Source organism: Sinohyriopsis cumingii, unplaced genomic scaffold, assembly GCF_028554795.1.
Source record: "Sinohyriopsis cumingii isolate HCF-2022 unplaced genomic scaffold, ASM2855479v2 utg002106l, whole genome shotgun sequence".
In the NCBI taxonomy this organism is placed as follows: Eukaryota; Metazoa; Mollusca; class Bivalvia; order Unionida; family Unionidae; genus Sinohyriopsis; species Sinohyriopsis cumingii.
Genome location: NW_028316131.1, coordinates 861,328 through 885,981, shown reverse-complemented (window position 1 = coordinate 885,981; position 24,654 = coordinate 861,328). Strand labels below are relative to the sequence as shown.

Sequence of the window (24,654 nt, the reverse complement as noted above, 5' to 3'; positions counted from 1 at the left end):
ATGCATCTACGCAATTTAGTGAAACAATAAGCGAATTGATTATGAAATAAATGAAACTAGAATGATTTAATTGGAAGCGCATATGTTTATTTATATAGTTATTTTGGCTTACAAGACAATAGAAAGCGTTATGTACAAATTTATGTCTGCAAATGTTGACAAACTGCATTTTCTGTCAAACTGGAAGTAACGTTTTATGTTATGCGCAAAGCATCACCGTCACAATGCAGACAATCGCTACATATTGTTCATAACCCCAATATGTCCAGTCAGGTCTGCTTGCTTAATATCTCCTTAGCCCTTTAAGATGATTCTTAGACTAGGTATGTTTTTGTCACAAGGTGACGCGTTGTGGTTTGCAATGAAAGCCTGTATGTTTGGAAGAGTTCTTTCTAGTACAGAGTGTATCTATCGGTTCTCTGTTCGTCACATGTTTCTCATTTGTCACATATATAGGACTGCTTGAGGTATATTAATGATTCCTGATATTTATGACTTTTTCACGCAAGGATTCTCTTTGCGAGATTCTTACCGTTAGAATTTCGCTTTCACTAATTGTGTCCTTCCGTACGTCTATTTATCCGTTACACACTTTACCAGTTATTATCTCCTGAACTGCTTGAGATCTTTACGTTCAACATGTCATTGACGTATCATGGTAAAAGTTTGTTTCATATTTTAGGATGCAACTTTGGCAGTTAAGTAGTCTTAAAGTTTTATGTCATTGTTTTTAAAAACCTGTATTTACATTGCATGTGAGTACAAATATTTCATGTATCTTTGTGAAGCTTACGCGATGTGCACTGTTAAAGACGTGGCTCAAATTAAGATTTCAGAACTATGTCTAGTTAAAATCTGGCCGTAACTCTGTCACCATTTGGATAGTGGATCTCTACCGATCTATTTAATATCTCATGATAGTATGTCTTTGTATAATGAAACAAGGTTATGACTCAGAAACGATTTGGCTGTGTGCGACTATTGGTCATCAATAAGCACTCTTTTGCAAACAGATTTAGAACCACTGTTTAGGTATTTACATTATAAATCAGAAAACATTCTAATAGCTGGTGACTCGCGACATAGTGTAATAACGCCTAAAGTTACAGTTGAGAACTAATACAAAAACAAATATTCTTACCTTGGATGCAACACTGATGTAATAAATGCATGCCATTTTCCACCGTATTTGCATTCTAATTATGATGACACTTAAATATCTTATTGATCCATCAAACAATTAATATTAGCGTAATGCATACTATTTTCTTGTATTCATTATTATCGTGAAAGTCTCAAATCAACTAGTATTAGCAAAACCCGATAATTTGCTTATTTTGAAAATAATAATTGTTATGTATTATTAATATATATATATATATATATATATATATATATATATATATATATATATATATATATATATATATATATAGTGTGTGTGTGTGCTTTACATGTTTTTAATTGCAATGATTCTAAGCATTAAGCAATATTATTTCAAGGCTTGTGCTTCTCCTTACAAATACTATTGATTCTCAGGACAGGTGATGTTTTGTATATACAAAGGCTTGGTAAGTAATTATTAATTGACATCTGTCTTTGGGAATCGATGATCAGAGTTTGGAGTTGTGTTCGGATATAATTCTACACGAATGATTTATTTAAAGTATGCATAGGAATTACAGTGGACTAAAATGCTACTTTGGGATTTTTGGGGACTCCTTCAAAGACAGTCTGGATTATATGATTGTGATACATTGAGACATTACAAAAATTGGAATTTATTCGGAACGTTCTATACTGTGTCTTACATATGTTTACTCCGTATTAAAGAAAAATAAATTATTTATTGAATATACTTAAATTGGTGGCTTCGGTTTCACCTTCCAGTTGCATAGTTTAAGAACTAGAGTATTAGCAGAAATTGGAGGCTCATCCAGTATTTGATTTTCCAAAAATATTTCCTAAATGTACAAAATGTCTTTAACATTTAAATTGACGTTGTTTCTTAATTTGTGTTGTCCGTCAGATATATTTTGATTTCACACATTGCGGAATCGTCAGTGAAACCAGCAAACATTAACAATGTCATTCAATGTAGCGAACTGTGTTTGAAATCTTACCAATAAAGGTTTGGAGTCTATGCAAAAGACGAGATCCTTGAGCCTGGAATGGTGTGTAACCCGCACGCATGTTTCGTAGTTTATTTGATATTCACAACGCTTTAGGTAACATAGAAAAGAACAACTGTGATCCTATCATTAGAATATGTTATGTCTTAAAAAGGTGTCAGCAGCCTGAAAGTTGATCACTGTTCCATAGGCAAATTATGTTCGTTTCGTGCAGTTATCTGATAACAATAATAAGAACGAATATACAACAACTTCGTTTGTCAGTGTTAGAAGGTTTTATTCAGTTTGGACATTGTTTGGAGTTTCTTCGAACAGGTTTCTACGTTTATGTATGGCGTTGAATATTTTCATCTCACAAAATCTTAGCAACTGTTATGAATTTAATCGTTACGTTTACACGTTTTATATCTTTGTTCCTCATCATTTGTAGTAATATATCCAGGTGATGCTTTGAGTCTTTACTTACGATCTACTATCTGGGTAAAATAAAAAGTCCTGGACATGTAAACATTTACAATAGGCTTCTATTTAAGACTATGTCAGTGTAAATCCTTATTCTGTGCCAAATACACGTTGTCCATCGAAGCGTTGAACATTACTACAGGCTACCATATGACCGACATATTTACTTTGGATGATTATAGTCTTTTTAATGTTTATTAATTATCTCAGATTTCAACTCATTGGTAATATTGTAAATATCCAGGAACCTTGACAATCCATTCTGTATCTGCAGTATTAAACCTTATCCATGGAAGCATCTCAAAAATGTTACACTACCATAAGATTACACTGGTCAACAGTGAAATCATTACTGACTTGAAAAGGCCCTAATCTGTAGTATTTTGGTGTGCCGAACACGAATATAACCGTGAAAAATTTGTATTGGCTCTCGTTTTGAAGATATTCATATACCTCATTTTCTATGTTTCACTGTGTAAATTTCTCCAGTAGGACTGCAGCAACATCCGGAATAATGATGTAACATTGCATAATACCATCATGCTCACATCATCCACAGTTGATTGCATCATTTTCTGATGCAATGCAATACTAATGCCATGCGGCTGCTGAAGTAAGTTGACGTCAGCAGTGTACTATACATGTGTAGGCCTATTATACTAATGCCAGGCGGCTGCTGAAGCTGACGTAAGCAGTGTACTATATAAAGCCCAATCAGATAGGTTCAGCATTTAAAATATTTTAGACGTTGTGCGAGACAGTTCAAGCTACTGTTACATAAAACTTATTATTTTATCCATTTACATACAATAAAGAACAGTAATGCCTCGAAAGTGTGTTAATACCGCGGACAATTTTTGCTATATTTGTGGGGAAGTGACATTTGCCAACCAGAAGAAAAGTATCAATTCTCAAGTGAAGAAGGCATATCATCTTTACTTCGGATGTAAGGTTGGTGACCAAGACAAGCCTTGGGCTCCACATATATGCTGTGCTACATGTACAACACAGCTTTCACAGTGGTTGAATTGCAAAAGGTCATCAATGCCGTTTGCAGTCCCAATGGTGTGGAGAGAGCCAAGCAACCACCTAAATGACTGTTACTTCTGCTTGGTTCCTCCTCTTTCCGGCGGAATAACGAAGCGAAAGAAGTCGAGAATAGTCTACCCAAACATTCCGTCTGCATTGAGACCAGTTCCACATGGTGAGGGACTTCCTATTCCAGAACCTCCAGCAGAATATTCTCTTGATTCATCTGACGAAGACAAAGGTGAGTCGACCTGTTCTTCTCCTGGTCCATCAGCATGCAGTGATCCAGATTTTCACTGTGGTGCATCATCAATCCCACACAGAATAACACAGGAAGAACTAAATGACCTGATTCGTGATTTGGACTTATCAAAGAACAAGGCAGAATTGCTAGGATCAAGACTCCAACAATGGAATCTTCTAGAAGAAGATGTCACAATTACTGCATATCGAAAGCGCCCCCAGCAATTGGAGCCTTTCTTCAGAAAGGAAAGTAATCTGATATTCTGTTCCGATATTGAGGGCCTCATGAATGCTTTAAAAATCACTCATGACCCACAAGAATGGAGACTATTTGTGGACTCTTCGAAACTGAGTCTCAAGGCTGTGCTTTTGCACAATGGAAACATTCTTCCATCTATTCCAGTAGCGTATGCTGTCCACATGAAAGAGACATACGATAACTTAAGGCAGCTACTGAATTCCATTGAGTATAACAAGTACAGCTGGCACCTCTGTGGTGATTTGAAGGTAGTTGCCCTTTTAATGGGACTGCAGCAAGGATATACAAAATACATGTGTTTCTTATGCGAGTGGGATAGCCGAGCAAGGGAAATGCACTACATGAGGAAGGAATGGACTCACAGGCAGAATGTAGCCATTGGAGAGAAGAATATCCAACACCCAGCTCTGGTTGAGGCTCAGAAAATCTTGCTACCACCCCTTCACATCAAACTAGGTTTGATGAAGAACTTCGTGAAAGCCACTGACCGGACTTTGCCAGCATTCCGATACCTGCATGAAAAATTCCCTCGACTCAGCGAAGCAAAGACTAAAGAGGGAGTTTTTGTGGGTCCTCAGATTCGAGAGCTTTTCAAAGATGACCGGTTCAACAACTTGCTGGAAGGTGACGCGAAACAAGCATGGAATGCTTTTCGCCTAGTTTCTACAAACTTCCTCGGAAATGTTAGGGCAGAAAACTATAAGGAACTAGTAGAAGACATGTTGATGAAGTTTAAGAAACTTGGCTGCAATATGTCTCTAAAGATTCACTTCCTTCATTCCCATTTGGATTTCTTTCCTAGCAACTGTGGTATTGTTAGTGATGAACACGGCGAACGTTTTCATCAAGATATCGCAACAATGGAACAAAGATACCAGGGAAAATGGTCCACTACAATGCTGGCTGACTACTGCTGGACACTCCTCAGAGATGCTCCCGAACAGCTGTACAAGAGACAGGCGAAGAAATCTAAGATGTAGTCAATGACTTGATTTTTTATAGGTAGGCTATTACAGTTGACCTTTTACTATTGGAATGCATTTCGTTATGTAAACATTAATTTCTTGCAGATTACAAAAAAAACTAGAGCCAATTTTGCAGTTTGACTGTCATATTCGTGTTCAGCACATAAAAATTGATAAGAATTGACTAATTTTATTTCAGTAACATGACTTTTGTAAAAATTTGTTGTCCAGTGTTATTATGATATAACATGTGTTCTATTTTAATGCAAACCAGTCATAAACCGGTCGTAGATGCTTATTTCTGAAAATAATGCTGGATATGATAATTATTTTCTACTTTCTCCATTCGTTGTAAAACAGGAAAACCGTTCGGTAAAACTGACACTAAAAGTTGTTTCGTATACTCTATTTACATTGGTTGGTAAGTGAATATAGTCGTCTAATATGGTTACATGTCCAGAACATAGGCAGATCACTGTGATATAATACACACTTTACTGAGTATTGTTTGCACTTGTCATCTATTTCACGCATCACCATGGCCTATATTTCATGACTCATTATCTTCATACGATTTCCCGAGTTGCTGTCTTGCAGTGGCTATTACGAATTGCAGGTACAATTTAAGCATGTTGTTATTTTAATTCCTGAATAACCGACATTAGTTGCCTGTCAAAAATAATGTTTGATTCAGTCTCACTTCAGAAAATCACTTTTCGTATACTTTAGTTTCAGAGAGCTTTTCTAGCTATTATATACTTCATGGACAGATTTGGTGTCACATATCTCAAAGTGTTTGAAAATTAATGTACATGTTAGAGGTTCCAACTTTTAATTACCATACAAAGGAATTTGGAGCTATAGACTCATTAAACATTTACTACCTATCTGTGTTTTATATTGAATGGTCATTAATGTTATCCCATGATGAAGTTATCTAATGAAATGTGGGCACATGATAGCAATCTATGTACATAACCTTATAAGCAAATTGTTATCAGTAAGTTATGATCATATGTACAAAAACAATATTTACAATGTTCTTCTAAACCGTATAGCTGTATTTATCTAGTCAAACAAGATGTAAACTCCGATTTTTTAAACCTCAACATTAGTTACCATTCAAAGTTAGTTTTAAACATTTGGCGTATATTTCAATAGTGCTTACACTGATATGAGTTATGAAATCATGTTTTATAGTGATAAGTAGTAGATTGGTACTGCTTGATGTAAATCACAATTGATGATACTACTCTGCAAGCTACCGATATACGTCAGTGAAAACAACTGCCAGAACGGCAATTATGAAACGTACATGATGTGGCGTTTTACTGTAAACATTACTGTATTTGATACAGTTGTTTTGAAGCATGTGTTCTGTCTTAATAATGAAGTAAATTGTTATAATTTAGATCTTAGTAAATATGGAAAGCATAAATGCGTTTAGCTTTGGTGAGAGGCATAGGGATCATACATCTTTAAGTTTCCGGAGGGGCGTGGAATTTTCGTTAGAACCAATATATTTTAAAATGTTCCTCTATATGAAGATCTGAATAAATGTAATGAACATAATACATTCGTTTATATGTCTTTTTCATACAAACTAGAACTATTATATTATTTCGAGCTAATTTGGGTCACAAATATGTTATTTGAACACATCTCAGTCCCATCACTCCCTTATGATCTCACCTCACCCTACCATCCTCCCGACCACATAAAATTAAATGATTGGCAAATAATATATAACAAGTGTAGTGATGGTTGATTTTTTATCAGCTATAGTACATTTAAAATGCATTAGAATATTATGAATTTTAAAGAAAGAAACTGTTTTTAATAATTTTCAAAGCAATTTAAATGTGAAACAGTCCTCTACAATAACAAGTGCTACTGTATTAGAACCAATGCTGATTATAACACATCCAACATTATAATGGTAAATGCTATCCATATGGATCAGTCTTTCATGTGTCTTTATGTCTGCAAAAGTATTCCATGAAATTCTGTGTCAGTGTATTTTCTTTGATATATCTCCCCCATTTTTCCAGGCGTTCTCTTCGGAAAGCCCTTTAAAGGATTTACTGCTAAACGTGAGAGGGAAGAAAAAGAAGGAGGTATGAAATTTGACCTATGGGATAATATTTTAGAGTAGAAGTTTTTGTCTTCGTGTCCTGCAATTTAGAGTTGCAGGATATTGTAGTTTAGTCTTTTCTATTTGGTAGGATGTTTTGGATTGTCATTTTCTGCCACTAAAAGCAGACGTAGTCACTGTATTTGGTACGAATAACGTCATAAGTACTCACTGCATTTTGGCGAAACTTCGCACATATCTCAACCTCTGACTACAAAATGCATGAAGCAGTATGAGCATTTGAACACTGCTACTAAAATATACTGACCATGATATTTTATTTTGATTCAATGACTATGTTCTTTTCAATCACTTATTAAAATGAAATGTTGCTTACGTTTATAATACTCATTTTGCCATGTTGTATGTTTGTACTTTGAAATGCATAGGAAGTGTGCACACTTTACTTTCATTTATGAACAATAAATAGCCATTCATTTTAAGAAAATTAGTACATATTTTATTTAAAAACATTGTCTAAACAGATCTATGTGTAGCTGGTAGGCTGAAAGTAACTTTTACTAGACAGGACGTATCTAGACGTATCTAGAGCAAATGATGTAAAGTTATTTTCAATTGAACCATTACATAGTTCAAGATGTACATATACTGATACCCCAGACAGGATGCTTTTCAACACTTAAACTCAATGTTTTCCATTTCGTATATTCGTTTGCATTATATATTTCATTTGTACTTGATTGGCTTGATGGCTGCCATTCTTGACTTGATAACAGATCTTGTACAGCAGTCTGTGACCCAGTGGTATTCCGATATCGTTGTTTGTTTAGCATTTTATTACGAGAGAAAATCATCATGTTGTGATAATGCATTACCAATGCACAGAATACTATACCAGTGTGAATTCTCTATTTCCTGCTTAGTAATGGTAGAAATAATATGCACAGTAATGGTAAAGACCAAACATAACAAATATATTGTTTTCAAATAATATTTGTATATGCACCCAAATCAATAAATATAAATACTTATTGAAATGCTTTGTTGTAAACAAACTAAACAAATTAAAATTATTAACATGCTTGATGTCTAAATTACGACTTGAAGCAAAATGGGAATCAATAAATATGTATTTTGTTGGACGTACTTGTATGAATTTCTATAATATGATATCAGTACACAGATTTTATGGCAGAACATCTAAGAAGATGTATTTAATATTTCAAACAGTCCACTGAAACGATCAGCATGGAGGAGGTGGGTAAACTGATTGCGCATTTACTTGATGACTACTATCTCCAGCAATACAGCCCCCCACCAAATGCTCATTCAGAACAAGGTAATAATGGATGTGCGAAAATTCGTGAATAGCTTTCTAACATCATATTTTAATACAAAGACACGTCCATGGTTCAGTAACCAACTGTTTACGGATTAGAATGTATAAATGCTGGTGATCTTTTAGTCATTTTGGGGTTTACATTCACTTGGGATATAGCTCGAGTCTGTGTGAAATATCGACCATCTTAATGAAAGTTCGTCTGCTTAGATTTGTGATTCGTAAGATGATGGAGTGAACAGCTGAATCGGTGAAACATTGCCATTGATGATCATAATACATCAGTGTCTCCATAAAATATAAATATGTATTCTAAATATTGAGGCATGTACTCCTTTTCCTCCAGTTTTCAAAAGTAAACGGTTGGGATCATTTGATTCTTCTCATCCATGCGTGATTAAACTCACGTAATATCTTATATATCATCCAAGATCGAGACTTCAAACTGGTTTATCATTGTTGATGGTAAATCGATATATACACATACTTATATTTGGGGACAGCGGCGATGAACCGATGTAGCGGGTTCTATATTCTTTGTGGTGATCATTATGGTATATAGAAATTGTGTTTTGTATATTTCAGCTTCAGTATGTAAATTATATTTGGATAATTATAAGTTTCTGTCCAACCTGCACAGCATTCCGATGTGAAAGACATAATTATTCAGAAGAAACTTCTGCCTTTAGTGTATTGCATTTTCTCATATTTTTTCTCTAGTAAAGCATAACCAATATGACTTATGGTATGTTATGGTATATTGTTTTATACATATGTAGCTTACAATCTAAAGGAATAGGTTTAGTTTTTGGAAGATATTTTAGCAGAGTTTGTGATATGTTATTATTATTGCATCGTTATTTGAATATAGTTGAGTCCAAAAATTGTGTTAGTAAAATTCCTAGCAAGTATGAGTGACATCTGCAAATGAAGGTTGGTTTACACATTGTAACATTTAACTTCTCATATGTGCACATGACGATACAATATATAAGACCAGGTCAAAATATCGTAAAGCTGTTCTACAAATCGTAAATGCTGTAACGTTTGTGGAACCTAGTTAGTTATCTCTAGTCCAGGAATGACACATGCTACTGCCTATGTGACTGTGACTGCCAGTACAACATTAATTTCCATGTCATATCTTTTAAATTTAAGTAAAACGCTACATAGATATGTCATTTGCTATCAAAAGGTCCAGATTTAAAAGCGAAACCACAGTTTGAGAACCCTTACCTGCATATGCTGATCTGGTCTGTTCTAAACAACCTGCAAGACATGGCAAAACTCTTCTGGAGTAAAGGGATGGTAAGTATATTTCGTTTGATAATTGCTTATTTCTGGAAATTAGTGATGAGCGAAGACTTATTTTGGCCTCATCTATCCGTTTGTGAGTATGTTTCTACGCCCATTCCTGACAAGGCTTCATGCTGTTTCTTCTTCTTCAAGCACCGGGGCTTTACACACGGCATTGTAAGTTGGGTGTATAATTCCAGCAAATGTGTAACCTGAATTGCTCGGCTTTTTTACCATTTGTTTGGATTTTTCTTTACAGGTTTCGTTCCGATTACATCACAATCTGGAATTGCAGACCAAACTTTAATCTCCCCTTCAGACATACACCCATTGAAGAATGGTTTTGAAACTTTGTAGGTTAGATACATTTTATTATTTCCTCTGTTCTTATTTTATAACGGTGATTGAAGACACAAAATATGTTTAGAACAACAATAATTTGTTCTGGTAAGTCGATATCTCTCTGCCAAACACCCTGATAGTAGAGTTGCACTGATGTTGTGTAACTATTTGGTTGTTGCAAGGCCTCACTAAGATTATTCTTCTGCCCATTTTGGAGATAGTTCTTTGACAATAACTCACAAAGGGTTATTCGACAATGCTTCTTATAATTGGATATCTTCCATAATTCCTGGAGAATGTACTGAAAATGTGTAGTCCTTTTAATTGTTCGTTGGAGAGATGTTTTAATTTTCTTCATTAGTACAATTTGTGCAAATTGGCACAGAAATGAATATCGAGAATTCAGTTTGTTTAGATGTGTTTGTTTTTACACAACAACAGGTAGTAATACCACTCTACATATAGCATTGGAATATTTGTATGAAGCAGTTTACTATTTCATTGATACAATGATCGTAGAAGAATCAGAAATTTTGATTATTATCACACAATAACAAAAAGCTCAGAAAAGCGTGCCTGAAGATAGGAGATATGCCTATATGGTACCTCTTGTGTGGGGCTTTATAGAGTCAATGAAAAATTAACATTAAGCTATGGCGTCAGCATGCGGTCCCTGAGAATCTATCAGTATTAATGAGCTCTTGTGGATCACAGTGATAGTATAATTAGTTAATAGCTCTAACATTGTTGACTGTTATGGGGTCAATTTGGAAATTCAAAATAAAGGAAGGTTGGTCATTATGGGATGTGTAGGACTTTAATACCATGGGCCATTGTGGTTTCTACCGGAAATTTAATATTACGTCATTTTGAAACCATAAAACTTGTTCTTCACGTCGTTAAAATTTTACGCATGTCGATTTTGCCATCCTTGATTTAAAAAACACTTATGATCATGTTTATCTAAATGTCAATATATTGTGACACATTTTTTTATAAGCGTGAAGATAATATGTTAATGCTTAAAGGTTGTGGAATTTTTGGCTTTGAATTTATAGATTGCCAGAACTTAAGTTCATTGAACTTCTCCATTGTACGTGGCGCATCTGATTTTGCTTGGTAGATCAATATTTGTCGGTAATGGTGTGCTTGAATATCACACAATACTAAAACAAGTCATAAATACATATAAGGATTTTGTAATCGTAAGGATAATCTTTTGAATAAAACTTCAAATGAAATTTCAAGGCACATCACAAAAGTCCAGTTTTACTAATACATACATTCTTACATCAAGATCCTCACTAACTCGGTTCTTCTGCAGTTTCGTATGCTTGTTGTGCTTTTAATTGTTTTCTGGAATAGGCTATTATCGTGTATCTTCTTTTTCTGCTCCTGAAAATGTAATTGTTTCCCTTTCATTGTTTCCTTGACAACGATATCGATTGTCATTTCTTGTACCTCTGAAGCTGGGTTCTCCCAATATTTGAGGTTTCTTTTCTTTGACATTCTTGACCGGATGCAGCCCAATGTCCTAACAACTGATAGGCCTAATGAATATCTTAATTGCATTAGGAACAGTCGTCTGTAGTTTCTGATGAGGTCTTGTTCCAAGTGCATTTTTGAACATACTTATCTATAAATCTCTGTCCAAATGTTTGATACGTTGTGGCTCTTCCATATTCACCAAATTGTGAAACAGAATTGGCGTATCTTCACAGGCAAAGATGATACTGAGCTGTGATAGAGAGAGATATCCTGGGGAAAAAAATCAGATTTGGTTAGTCTATCTTCATGAACAAAGACATGATTACAAAGGGAAACCAGAATACCGCACTTACTCATGGAACTTTTGGCAGAATTTAATCTAGCAATTTTAAAGAAAATAATTATTATTCTATATTCGATTACACTTTCTTCTTCCTTCTCCTCCCCAACCCAAGACCGTCATAATAGCGTTCGCTAAAGAAGGAAAGTCATCATGCAGGCCTGATGAACACTTTGTACATTAAGAAAATCACACTTTGACTTGCCGCACACGATAAAGTTTAAAAGGTTGAGACACCAAGTCCATGCGGAGAAAATGGCAAATAAATGTAGAAGTGACGGAGTCTCTGGATTTTAGAGTCGAACCAAGAGTTTCTGGACAAAGAATTAGGCATACATTATCTGTTTTATCAGGAAACGATCTTTGATTGCAAAAAGTAATAGTTAGTCTGCTTTATCGGCAAAATAGAAAATAGCACTACTACAATGAGTCTCAACAGATACTTTGTTTATAGCGATGCTTATAATTCTAGGAGTATGCTCAAATAAAAGATATCCAGCCATTAGCCTTTTATTAGGTAATTATAAATGAAGTGGCAACATAAAGAAAAACCCAAACTGAAAATCATCTTTTCTACTAATTTTGAAGGGGTGGTGGCGGATGAGGTTCACATTATCTGTTAGCAAATGTCAAATGAGTCAACTACAAGAAGAGACAATTCAGTAAGATATAATTTTGTTTGGGTTGGGGCTATTTGCACTATATATATATATATATATATATATATATATATATATATATATATATATATATATATATATATATATATATATATATATAATTTGAAAATGTATCTGTTATTAATTTGTGTTTATAGCATTGGCACTTCAATTATTTCAAACGAAAGCCACTTTTAGATAAGCTTATACATGACTTAGTTTTGATGAAACATGTTTTTCCTAATCAGAGGGATTTCCCATACCTTAACCGAGTCTACCGCTGTGTACAAATCCAATGTTCTCTCTCTCTCTCTCATTCATTGAATAACAAAAGAACATGCTGCAAAATTTGTAGCAGTGCATATCTAAGAAATAACTAGTATATATATATATATATATATATATATATATATATATATATATATATATATATATATATATATATATATATATGTATATACACACAAAATGTTGTCAGTAATTACTATATTCTTGTCAGCTTGAGAGCGTTGGTCGAATTTTGGGGTTTTGCAGGAATTATACGTAATAATGATGTCAAAATATGGACCATGATGTCTTTGGATTCTTTTACTGAGATAAAAATAAAAGACAAAAGAAAGTTTATTTCAGCGGAAACGTTTAAGTAATTTGTGCTATTGATTTGGTCTCGTTAAGTTACGACTGCACCGTTTACGATGTTTCAAGTTCAAATTTAATGAATAATAGTCAATCTAATTTGTCCAACTTGCTTCCATTAGTGTAGTGCAACAAATGTTAAACAATATATGTAGAAAAAATATGAATAAAATCAAAAGTATGAACACAAATTTATGAAGCGAGACAGACTTCAAAGGCTAATGAACATTGCTCATCAAATGAATGTGAATAAGATTGATAGAGCAATTACACGAAGACTGACCTCAGGTCCTGGAGGGACAGGCTGCTTTACGTGAAATATTTATAGAGCTCAAGTCAGTTTAAAATAATTTTGTTTTGATCCTTTTTTATTCGAATTACAGCTGTTTCAATGCTTTCTGACAATTGATAGTAAAACTTTGGGCAATTTTGAGCAGGTGGGAAAGCCATGGCTTGTGTCTCAAACTTGAGCGGTGATAATGTTTTTTTGAACTGCCAAAATACCCGAAATGCAGATATTTGTTACTAATGAAAATTTATTTGAATGCCTAACATGTCGAACAATGTCTACGTATCTGCCTTTCTTTATTTCTTGGTTTCATTCGCTGTAAAAGTAAACATGGTTAAGTTATGCACGTATAAGCGAAGATCAACGCGAAATAACAATATGTACAAGAAAATCAAATGATATTTGAAAGACATTTTCACTTAGGAAAAACATAATCTTCTCTATTAATCATTCTATAATATTATTTAATCGTATCTGCGTATTAGTCTGTATATATTCTATCGAAAACAATTTAGGTACTGATCAGTCTTGGCGGCAAGTCTTGTACTGTTTATACAAGCGATGAGTATTAGTGATTATGTCTGGCTGTTTTTACTAAACATCAATAAGACCTCTTTTCCAAAACCACTGGACATAACGTGTCCAATGTTCACATTAACCTATATCCCAGCAATCACAGCTGGAAGTACAAAGTAGATTCATCTGCCAATGACAACTTTCGAAAATCAAGCTAACATGACCTGACTAAACCTTGAAGCTCATTACATTTTGTTGAAAGTATCCAGGTCGTCATTCTGTATGTGTGTTGTTACTAAAAATTAATAAAACAGCAAGGAAAGGAATTGTATTAGTTCATAGTTAAATGAACAAAATTCACATTATGTCAAGTCTGAGGAATTTTATAAAACATAAAAGCATATTCCGACAAGTGATATAGTCAACTGTCAGGTTATGAAAACCATTTGCACAATATCATGGAACACTGGTGTCTTTGTTCGTTTAAAATCTGAAGCATTTTGGCATCATCTGTCTGTCAGTGTCTGACAATAAATGTTCAACACTAACAAAGTCATGCATTCAATTTCACTCAATGTCAAAAGTAAATATATTGAATTATTATAAATATTAAAGTTTAATATGTTTCAACCTCAATAAATTTGAGTTACAACTGAAAAACTTTAAAATAAAGCAATAATACTCACATCAGAAAGACCAAAACATCCTTCCAAAGTCTTGGCAAATGTTTGCATATTAGTTGATGGATGGATGTCTAAAAACCAAGTATACACAGCGTATGCGCTATCGTGTTTATTCTACAGTTGTACACTTACATCATACTTATCCGGAAGATCATTTTCAAGCTTCTTTGGTTCTTGTGTGATAAAGGGCAGTATAGAATATATGAAAATTTCCAAGACATCCTGCAAATTTGTACCTTCATCATATATTTTACAGGATTCAATGGCTGCTGCTCTTCTTGCACATGCTTTATACTCCTCCATGTCGAAAAGACTTAATGATGTAAAGCTTACGATTAAAGAGGAAATTGAAGCAAACAGTCGGTAAGATTCCTTGTAACATCTACTCTTGACTTCAAAAGCATAGAACAGAAGATTAATAATTGTTTCAGGAGCATACATATTCACGTGTAAAAAATCAGTTTTTTCTTTTTCATTCAACTGATTGCGTTGGAATAATATTTGTTATCATATGTTTTTAAAAATATTCATAGAGGATATCTACATTTGTTTGAGTAACAAGTGTTTAACACGACTTGTGAAGCCATAAGTGACGATACAAACCTTTCGCCTTGACTAGTTAAATCTTTATGTATGTTTACTTAAAAATGGCGAGTTGAGTGGGTTTTATCCATTGTGTGCTAAGGTGATAACTATCTGCATTGCTATATCGATTACAAAAAAAGTTTCTACATTTAGATTAATTTGGAGACAATGACCTTTTACATAGTTAGCATGATCATATCAAGCTGCAAATTGAGTAAAGCGTCAAAATAAAGATCGTATTTCATGCGCGGATTGATAATGTTGGGTTGGGAAAATTTATATCATAGAGATCATTTTCTGAGCGTAAAATATTTAACAAAAGATTTAATTGTTGTATTTTGTTGTTTATTCTACATTCTTGCCTGATTGTAGTGTGGCATTGGCAAACATGCAGTTTTGCAACAGTAATCAATGCTGATTAATATTTTATTTTCAAGCACGCCTGTGCAGAGAGTCAATACTGCTGCTTACAAATACATCTGTTATATGTAATCACGGATTTTATTTCTCAATCTGTCGGACCGTTTCTGTCGTAAATTATAATAAGTAGCACGAGGCGCTGACACGATTCCTAAATTCTGGGTAAAGTTTTTTTTTTTTTTTATAAGTATGCCTTAACAGAAAATATTGAAGTGTAGGTGAGTGTGTCGCCTAACCCCAACACAACCAAACAACCAATTTCGCCGAATCGGAAGAGAGAGAGAGAGAGAGAGAGAGAGAGAGAGAGAGAGAGAACATTGTCTTCGAACTTATAAGGCGCAATGGGGTTTATTTTAGATGTTGATGGTCATCTATGAAATATCGTGAAACTGTATGATGCTGACCCAGCTGCCGACTAGACTGTCCAGGAGCTCTGGCATCTGTACACTACTGAACGTCAATCAGTTAAATTGGTAAATTGGACACACGTACCATACGCAGGCTAATCGGGGCGTTCAGTATCGATCCCTGATGAGACTTTGTTATGATAGAATCAACTGCAACAGCACTTCGATGACAAGGTTTATTCGAACCGCGCTGTCCGCACAACCGTCCCACAGTCGTCACCAGTATATCCTGAAGATTCACACTATTCCAACTCTGAATGGAGACAATGGTGACTAGTTTCAAACTTTGCGTTTATCAGTTGTTTCTGTGTTTGGAATGCCCGCCAAATCCTATAACAACGCCATTAAGGTCAATCACTCGGTAAAAGCTGATTGAGTGTCCCTCCCTCAATTTCTGTCCGAAAGTATATTAAAATAGATCAAATCACAGACTGGTTTTCAGACAAGAGGAGCAATCTGTACAATTCCAAGGATCCAGGCGTACCTTCTTTTTGCTGGTACAAAACCAAATCACCTGCTAAACATAACCATCAGTCCCAGGATGATATATTATGCAGTCGCAAGTGCAATTCCTTGTTTTATATAGGGGTCCTTAAGGTTTTTCACTCAAAATCAAAGCAGGTATGGAAAGTCGCCTCCGCATCTCCGATGTAAGACTTAGGGTTGTTAGCCATGTTCCAACTCGTCAATAAATGTGGTAACAACCATTAGCAAGATTTGTCAGACATAAATGATTGTAATATATATGGCTTCATCTTAATTAAGCTTTGTATTTACACTGAGGGCATTTTTATGTTTCCAGTTTCTATAATGGGAAAATCTTCACATGGATATATCTGCTTGTCCATCTGTATGTCACTACCTCCGTACACTTGTGGTATGTTTGGCAAATTTGTGTTGATATAGGGATGATATATTTAAATTTTCATCCATCACAAAGATTTGTAAAACGTTTCAAGCATATTTGACTTTGCTTTGTTTGCATAAAAACCGTGTTAGTTAGATTAAACATATAACATTTGAAATAGACAAATTAAATTAAGCTGTTTTTTATAAGGGATGTAAGCAATCCCTATTACATATGTCATTGCAATTAAGGATTTTGTTGCGCATTGTTAAATGCTTTTTTTTGTCGCTACACACAGTAAAGCAACAACTACTTGAAATATGGAGATAGTAATAATAATAATAATAATAATAATAATAATGTAGTTGTATTTGTATTTATATGTTTATGACCCGGACTAGCATTGTATGATTTATATCGCAATGTGTACAGGTCTTTGCGTATTTAGGACTTATTAGACCTGTGTTTATTTGAAAAAAGGTTCTTGTTGACGAGATCATTAAAAAAAATCATTTAAGATCAACAAACGAAAAGTATAATGTAGTTTGATATATAGTTTTGAGGATGATTTCCATACAGTTATGTTATTTGTTCTTAAATTTCTCCCAATTGCCTGACTTTCTAAGCTTGACTTTCTGCTGTTGGAATACAAATCAAATTCTGATAAGTCTTGCGCAATCTGACATGTTAGCGTCTGCACATATTAATCAGTGAATTCTTTTACTGGCTTAGCTGGTTACCAGTCTGGAAGCTACATCTATGCTTGCATTAATTTTACATTCACAGCTAAACCGGTACCATAGAGATCACAGGACAGTCCATGAAAGACAAAATTTACACACAGCAATAAAATGTCTGACTGAAATAGTTCGTACTCTTTAAGCTGTATCTTATAAAATCGTGAGAGGATACATACCGTATAAAGTCATATCATGCAGAAACTTAATAATTTCAGAGATAAGTTTCATCCGGGAAAATGAGTGAGGTCATCTTATATCTGTACCAGTTCGTTTACCACGACACTAATCAGTTTATATGCATCGAATGCATAGTTATATCATACAGATCTTGGAAGTGTTTGGTTTCGAACTAAAGTACAGTTCTAGTAAATTGGTTTTCTCACGTCATTTGCACTATCTTACTTCTAAACACGTGTAATACGCGGGACTTTTTTCAGTGGTTTCGTTTGTTAGCTGATTGTAAGAATTGGTCAAACTGTTTGCAGAAAAAGAGTTCCTCTGTATATTATGTTACTGTCAAATTGCTTTTGTACTCTACGTTTTAACCGGTGCGTAGTAGTTATAGTTATATTATAAGCATAACTTGTGATCCAATTGGTTGCCGTCATCTAGAAAACAAAATGCCAAAAACGAATGCATTTTTATCCCATTAGTTTTTATGTCAGTGGGGCTATTAATTGTTGCACTTAAATCAACTATTTCAGTTAGCTGAGATTTAAATTTAATCCTCAATACCCATGTGCTCGGATTAGTGTAAAAATTAAGGTGGTAAAATTAGTGTATGCATTTGTGCCATGGTTGATGCTGCATTATTGATCGGCTACGTATTACATTTGATTAATAACATCATATCGTTCCGATCTCTGATGTGTGGGGATATGTGAAATATGACAGTGGCATTCTAATACCTAAGCTCGGTTTGATACTACTGTAATGACCGTATTGCCAATCATTATTTGAGCGAGGCTGGATGACCATATATCAGATAGATAGATTTTGGGCATATTAATAATGAAATAATATACGTATCAACGGTTACAGTTTGTTAAAACGACCTCTTACTCTTGAACTTAAGGCGATCTTCACAACGCCAGTGGAGGTGCAACAACAACGGTACATTTCAGTAAACTTCTTCAACAGTTTGGTTTGAAATTGTGCGAGACTGCATGGCTCTTCTTTCGGGAAGTTCTTTATTTTAAAACAGTTGCGATGAGTATTGCATAAAAATCTGACAGGCGAAGAGGCAAAGATAGAATCCTTTCTGTGGTCTCATTTTCTCGAAAAGACGATAAAACGTATTGGAGAGACTGCTAAACATTCTATATGCTGATTTTCTGACTTTCCGCATTAGTTTAGTCATAGTAAATACGTACTAGAGGACAACATACTGATATCCAAATTAAAATGAAAGGTTCTGAGTGTATGCTGTAGTTCACGGTTGTATCTTATTGCACATTAATCTTCACGTTTAGACTGCCTGCATTGTCTGGGAATTTGTACATATTCGTCTTCTGCAGTAATGCAAGAATATATTCGAAGGATATGGAATACTTTGGATTACATTTGACGAGGATTTCCAACACTTTCAGAGCATGTCTTATGGCAGATGCTACATTTTCACCTTTCTTCGGATGGGTTGTAAATTTTAAACCGTATCACTGTGTATCCTAATGAGCAAGACTTGTTTCTTTGCTTCTTGTTTTCTTGCAGTACAACTGTGACAACGTATTAGTATTAACTTCATGAGGTTTTATTTATCTATATCTGGAAACTCACATTATATATACATATATATATATATATATATATATATATATATATATATATATATATATATATATATATATATATATGTAATCATTTCAATTAATCTACGATACATCACGATCTGTAACAGTATAAGAAAGACATTTTATTTCCTTGCTAAAGATCTCTGCGCAAGAATTTCTTTGTCTGCTGGGACTTATTAATGCAGTACCTAACGATACTAACTTATGTCATCTATGCTATGTAAAATATATGTATTGGACCAGCGGAAACCCAAATCACTGCCTGCTGCAGCTAGCGATCCAAGTTTCGGTATACATGTGGTACAATCTATGCAATTGGGGAGAATCTTAATGGCATAGAACATCTATCCTCTTAGAATTATGATTAAAATTTGCCAACCAAATGGAGAAGAACACATACCTCATAGCACCGTTGCAGCATATCAGTCTGGTATGTCACATTCAGGGACGTTTATTGTATACTATTTACCTGGAGATGTAAGCATTATTAAACAAATGTTAATTTCAGGTTCCCAGCAATTACATTAAACCTAGCAGAGTGCACGTCCGATTTAGTAGTGAAAGGCAATATGGATGATATTTTGACAATCTCTATACCAAGGGGATATAACATTTGTCCTAATGGCACCCAATAGTTAGCTTAGGATGGCAGATTATGTAAGGTGGTGGTTGTACTCCTAGTGTATTTTGATCAGGGAAGTTTTATAAAAGAACGATACCTCACGCCGAGAATGGGATTATCATAATGCATTTGGAGTACATGTCCCTTAGCTTCTAAACATTTTAATCATGAGAGGTTTGCTTATTAACTTATATAACATCACTAGCAGTGAAGATGGAAAAGTAAATCAAGTTTTTCGATATCTTGTTATTTATGTCTCTACTTACGGCCATATATAAATAGGGTCCCTTCCCTTCCGATTTTAACGATTGGAGTCCACGTTGATTTTGTTTGGGACTTCAGGGCAGTGTAAAAAACTATTGGCATTGAAGTCTTGCTCTTACTCTCTGCAGTCGTTGATTTAAACTCTGGTGCTAGTATGTACATAGTTTGTGTCGGCCCATACATGCATTGCAGATGATGGTTTACTGTCATGCACATGATGGTTTGCTGTAGCGTTTTCATTTGTTCCAACTCAAATTCGAACAGAAGTTACTTCTTTCAAGAATACGTTTTCGTAATTGTTATTAAGCCCCCATCGTATTATACACAGAGTCTTTACATGGTTACCAATGTTTTAAGTTCCCAGTAGATGAAAAGAGTATCTGCTTGTGTGGATGTTGGGGAAAATTAGCTCAAGTTTGAAATGTTACTTTTTGAAATTAAATTGTCATTGAGTGATAGCTCGTGTTTGACATGTACATTTGTATATAAAACCAAGAACTCCTGAGTTGCATACAATTGATGAGAGGTTTCCTTTATTGTGGACACATATCTAACAGGTCGAACAACATATGTTTTTAATTCATTATTATTAAAGCTTAAATTTTTATAACACAATTTAAAATGTGAGTGATTTTTACAGTCTAACTTTATATTTACAGCGTGTTCATGGATTTAGCAACTGGGGTTTTGGAACGTTGCTATAGAACAAATGAAAACTATGCACATGACCTATTGATTGGTGATTTATTTGAATGGAATGAAGCATCTTGTATTTTAATTGCCATGAAAACAGAAAATCAAGCATTCATCTGTGCGACTGCATGCCAGGAAGTCTTCAACAATATCTGGATGGGAGGGATGACGCAGGAGAATGGCATTCTGAAGGTTAGTAAAAGCCACACATGTTTATGTAAACTTTAACAAGGGGTGAAGAGACAATATACATTGGTCATGTTCCCAAAGATCAGGCAGGCTATTGTTATCACTTCACCAAGTTGTCAGATATAATACGAGATTAAAACTAAACATGTCATTTAGTGTTTTCCATTGTCTTCAAGAACATAGATAGTTGGTCTGTTAGACGATCACTATTTGCACAACTTTGACTATGGTTGTATAATGTTAAAGCAGAGATGTTATGAATAGAATGTGATGTCGGTCTACAGATAGATGGTAAGTAGGCGATATGTTACTGTAGTAAGCAGATAGCAATAAACATTTATTACTTTAAAACAAACAACAGCATTGCCATCATTAATTATGGATAATTATATCGTGAATCACTGGACATTTGCCTAGTTTGGTAAACTTAAATGCGACGAGCTCCATGCATTTTGAAATATTCACAATACAAAAACTATAATCTTTTATTATAAGGCCTTACTTTGAATAATACATATTAAAATTGCTGTTCATAGTTACGACTTTTCATTAAAATAAGCCACGATTCAGATACAAGTAGTGTTACGAGTCTCTGCTCTTAAAATAAGTATAAAAAAGAAAGAAGACAACAATCTTAGTACAATTTAACAAATAATGTATTTCCAGAGAACACAAAGTGAAAAATAAGAAAAATGAACTTACGATATTGCGAATTAAATCCAAAATAACCCAACAATTAATGACACAAGGCCTAGTAATAAAAAGTCCTGAATGAAACTCAGTTCAAGTTCCGAAGTGATCCTAAATTGAAGGCGATGACGTGTCTGTTATGCCCCAAGAAGTACTGATTTATCAACAGTCTCTTGTTGAATCACAGAAATATTATTCCAGGTTTGCATTCAGCATAACTTCCAGTGAATCCAAGAATTTTATCACATCATATTTGTATTTTCAGAGAAAATAATCACCTGAATTCATTAATTTGAAGAAAATAAAAATGCAGCCAAAAGTGGTCACAACACAACGCAACTTAAAGTGCTAGATGTTAAAGCACGACTGGTAAAATCATCGCAGTCACAAGATAATATAGTTCTCAGCTTGATGTTTGGTCCCAATTTGCATTTTCTGAAACCAACCATTCCCTAATGGAACGAAATCTTCTAGAATGATCTAATGAACCTTGGTTATTTACAACAGAATGGTCTACAAAATTCACTTAGTAATCTTCAAAACCCTGACCGTAATTGACATATTTACTCCTTCTTTGTTTACCTGAATAAAAAAACCTGATAATAGGCTCATACAAATATAGAATAATGAAACTGTTATTAGTTGTTTACGTAAATTAAATTTAAAAAAAAAAAATAAGTCAGTTAGGTCAAGCAGACATAAAGTCAATTTTGGACAAGGTCAGTTCAACCAAACAATATTACATTACAATAATATGTAATAAAATAAAAATAAATAAAACCAAACAGACAAACAATTAAATGAAGTACACATAACAGTAGTGTTTCCATTGTAATTACTGCATGAGAGACGTGAATTCGCATCATTATTCTTCATGGGTGTGGTAAGCTATAGGACGCATATTTTCAAATGTCAAAACAAGTTTAGATTGTCCTACTGTTCACTCAGAACCAACACTGGTTTTGTTGCATGTTGCAGGGGAACACTTGTACAGATTGCGGAATGTTTGTATAGTTGTATGCATACTTAACCGTTGATATGGCACGTCGTGTTAAACCTGGCCATGCATCCATCTGTCAAACCATAGTAAAGGAATATGCTTAGGTAACTTTTATATGCGATGTAGTAGAATATGTGTATTGTACAAATACATTTCTGATCTCAGGTCTGCATGATGTGAACAGGGTCATTTCTTTGTTCAAAATGTCCAAATATATTGAATTGTGTTAACTTTATATCATTAGTTATTTGTTGCAGTACCACTGGAGCTACAAAACGACATCGTGTTACATCAAGCGTAAGGAATAGAATGTTTCAGAGAACCTTCATACGATGTGCCTTTTGTGCACATAACACATTACATTAAATGCTTGCAGTGACTGTGCAGGTTGCATTTGTAATGACATTTGAAACGCATGGAAAATAAGATCGAACATGTGTCTTTTGTCGCTTCTCTTGCAGACAATTGAAAACGGATAAATGAGAAAATATGGATTTTAATATCTTGCTACGTTCCAATTTTCAACAATTCTACGGTTTACGGTCTAGGGGCCTAACATTACGGCCATTTATAATATGATGTTTGCACCATTGCATTTTGTTTGAAACGTTCGTTATCATCTTCGTCCAAATACTGTTACACTGACAAGAACGTCTTTCTGAATAACAGTCGAGATTTTTTTTTTCTGTTTCAACTGAGTTAATATTAGTTTGTATATATTCGTTGGAAACAGGAAACTTGATGAGCTGTAAAAACAACCCTTGATGATTGTCTCACCTGGTGTGGCAGTCAACGATGGAATATTTTCGCGTGTTAATGCGATTACTCAAGTTGGAAGTTTTATATAATCTTGATCCCAACGGATGTTATATACTTGACCTTTAACAATATTATACTTGAGTGTACAAGACAGTCTAATAACTCTTTGTTTAAACAGATATTCGTCAACAAGTGGAACAAAATTGCTTTTGTTAGGTCATCAGTCACTTTGTAAAGTCCAAACCCTCATCACCGCAGTCAGGATACATTACATATATATATATATATATATATATATATATATATATATATATATATATATATATATATATATATATATATATATATATATATAATGCTAAATCTAAAACTCGTTCGCCTTTAAGATATAATGTTTAGGAGCTAGGAAGCCATCCAATTCAGAACTGAAAATAATTCGGTCATCGGTCATACCAAGTTTTTCATCCTTTCCTTCGCTGGTTAGTATGCTTGTAGATGCATCCCTTTAACATGTTACACTTTGGCGATCTTTTCATCTACGTATTGTTTTGTTGTAAGATTCGTATAATCAACATACCCTTTGATATACGAAATTAACACACCAGCGTCTCTGTTCCCGCTGTTTTCAGTCATTTCAGCCATGTTCGTTGCGACACCGTCTTTTCACCTGACAATACTTACTTACATGTCAAAATCAAACGCTTATATTTATTAGTCTGATCTTCAAAAATAACAAGCTCACCTGGTTCCATGTCAACATCATCAGGACTAGTGAACGTTGTCTAATCCCATCTGGTGGCATACCTGGTCAGATGCACACCAGCACGGTGCTATATCGACATTACCTAACGTCTTATCTGTGCAACCATTGGAGT

The 24,654-nt window shown here is 34.3% G+C and overlaps 1 protein-coding gene across 1 annotated transcript in view; it reads left to right on the top strand.

Moving 5' to 3' along the window:
- Positions 1-24,654, top strand: part of LOC149771146 (transient receptor potential cation channel subfamily M member-like 2) — a 59,826-nt gene that overhangs the window by 7,470 nt on the left and 27,702 nt on the right. Inside the window, exons 6-10 of the mRNA XM_089948820.1 lie at positions 7,142-7,207; positions 8,416-8,524; positions 9,720-9,832; positions 15,030-15,136; positions 21,108-21,333. Of these exons, the coding sequence (XP_089804946.1) occupies positions 7,142-7,207; positions 8,416-8,524; positions 9,720-9,832; positions 15,030-15,136; positions 21,108-21,333 (621 nt within the window). The remainder of the gene's footprint in view (positions 1-7,141; positions 7,208-8,415; positions 8,525-9,719; positions 9,833-15,029; positions 15,137-21,107; positions 21,334-24,654) is intronic.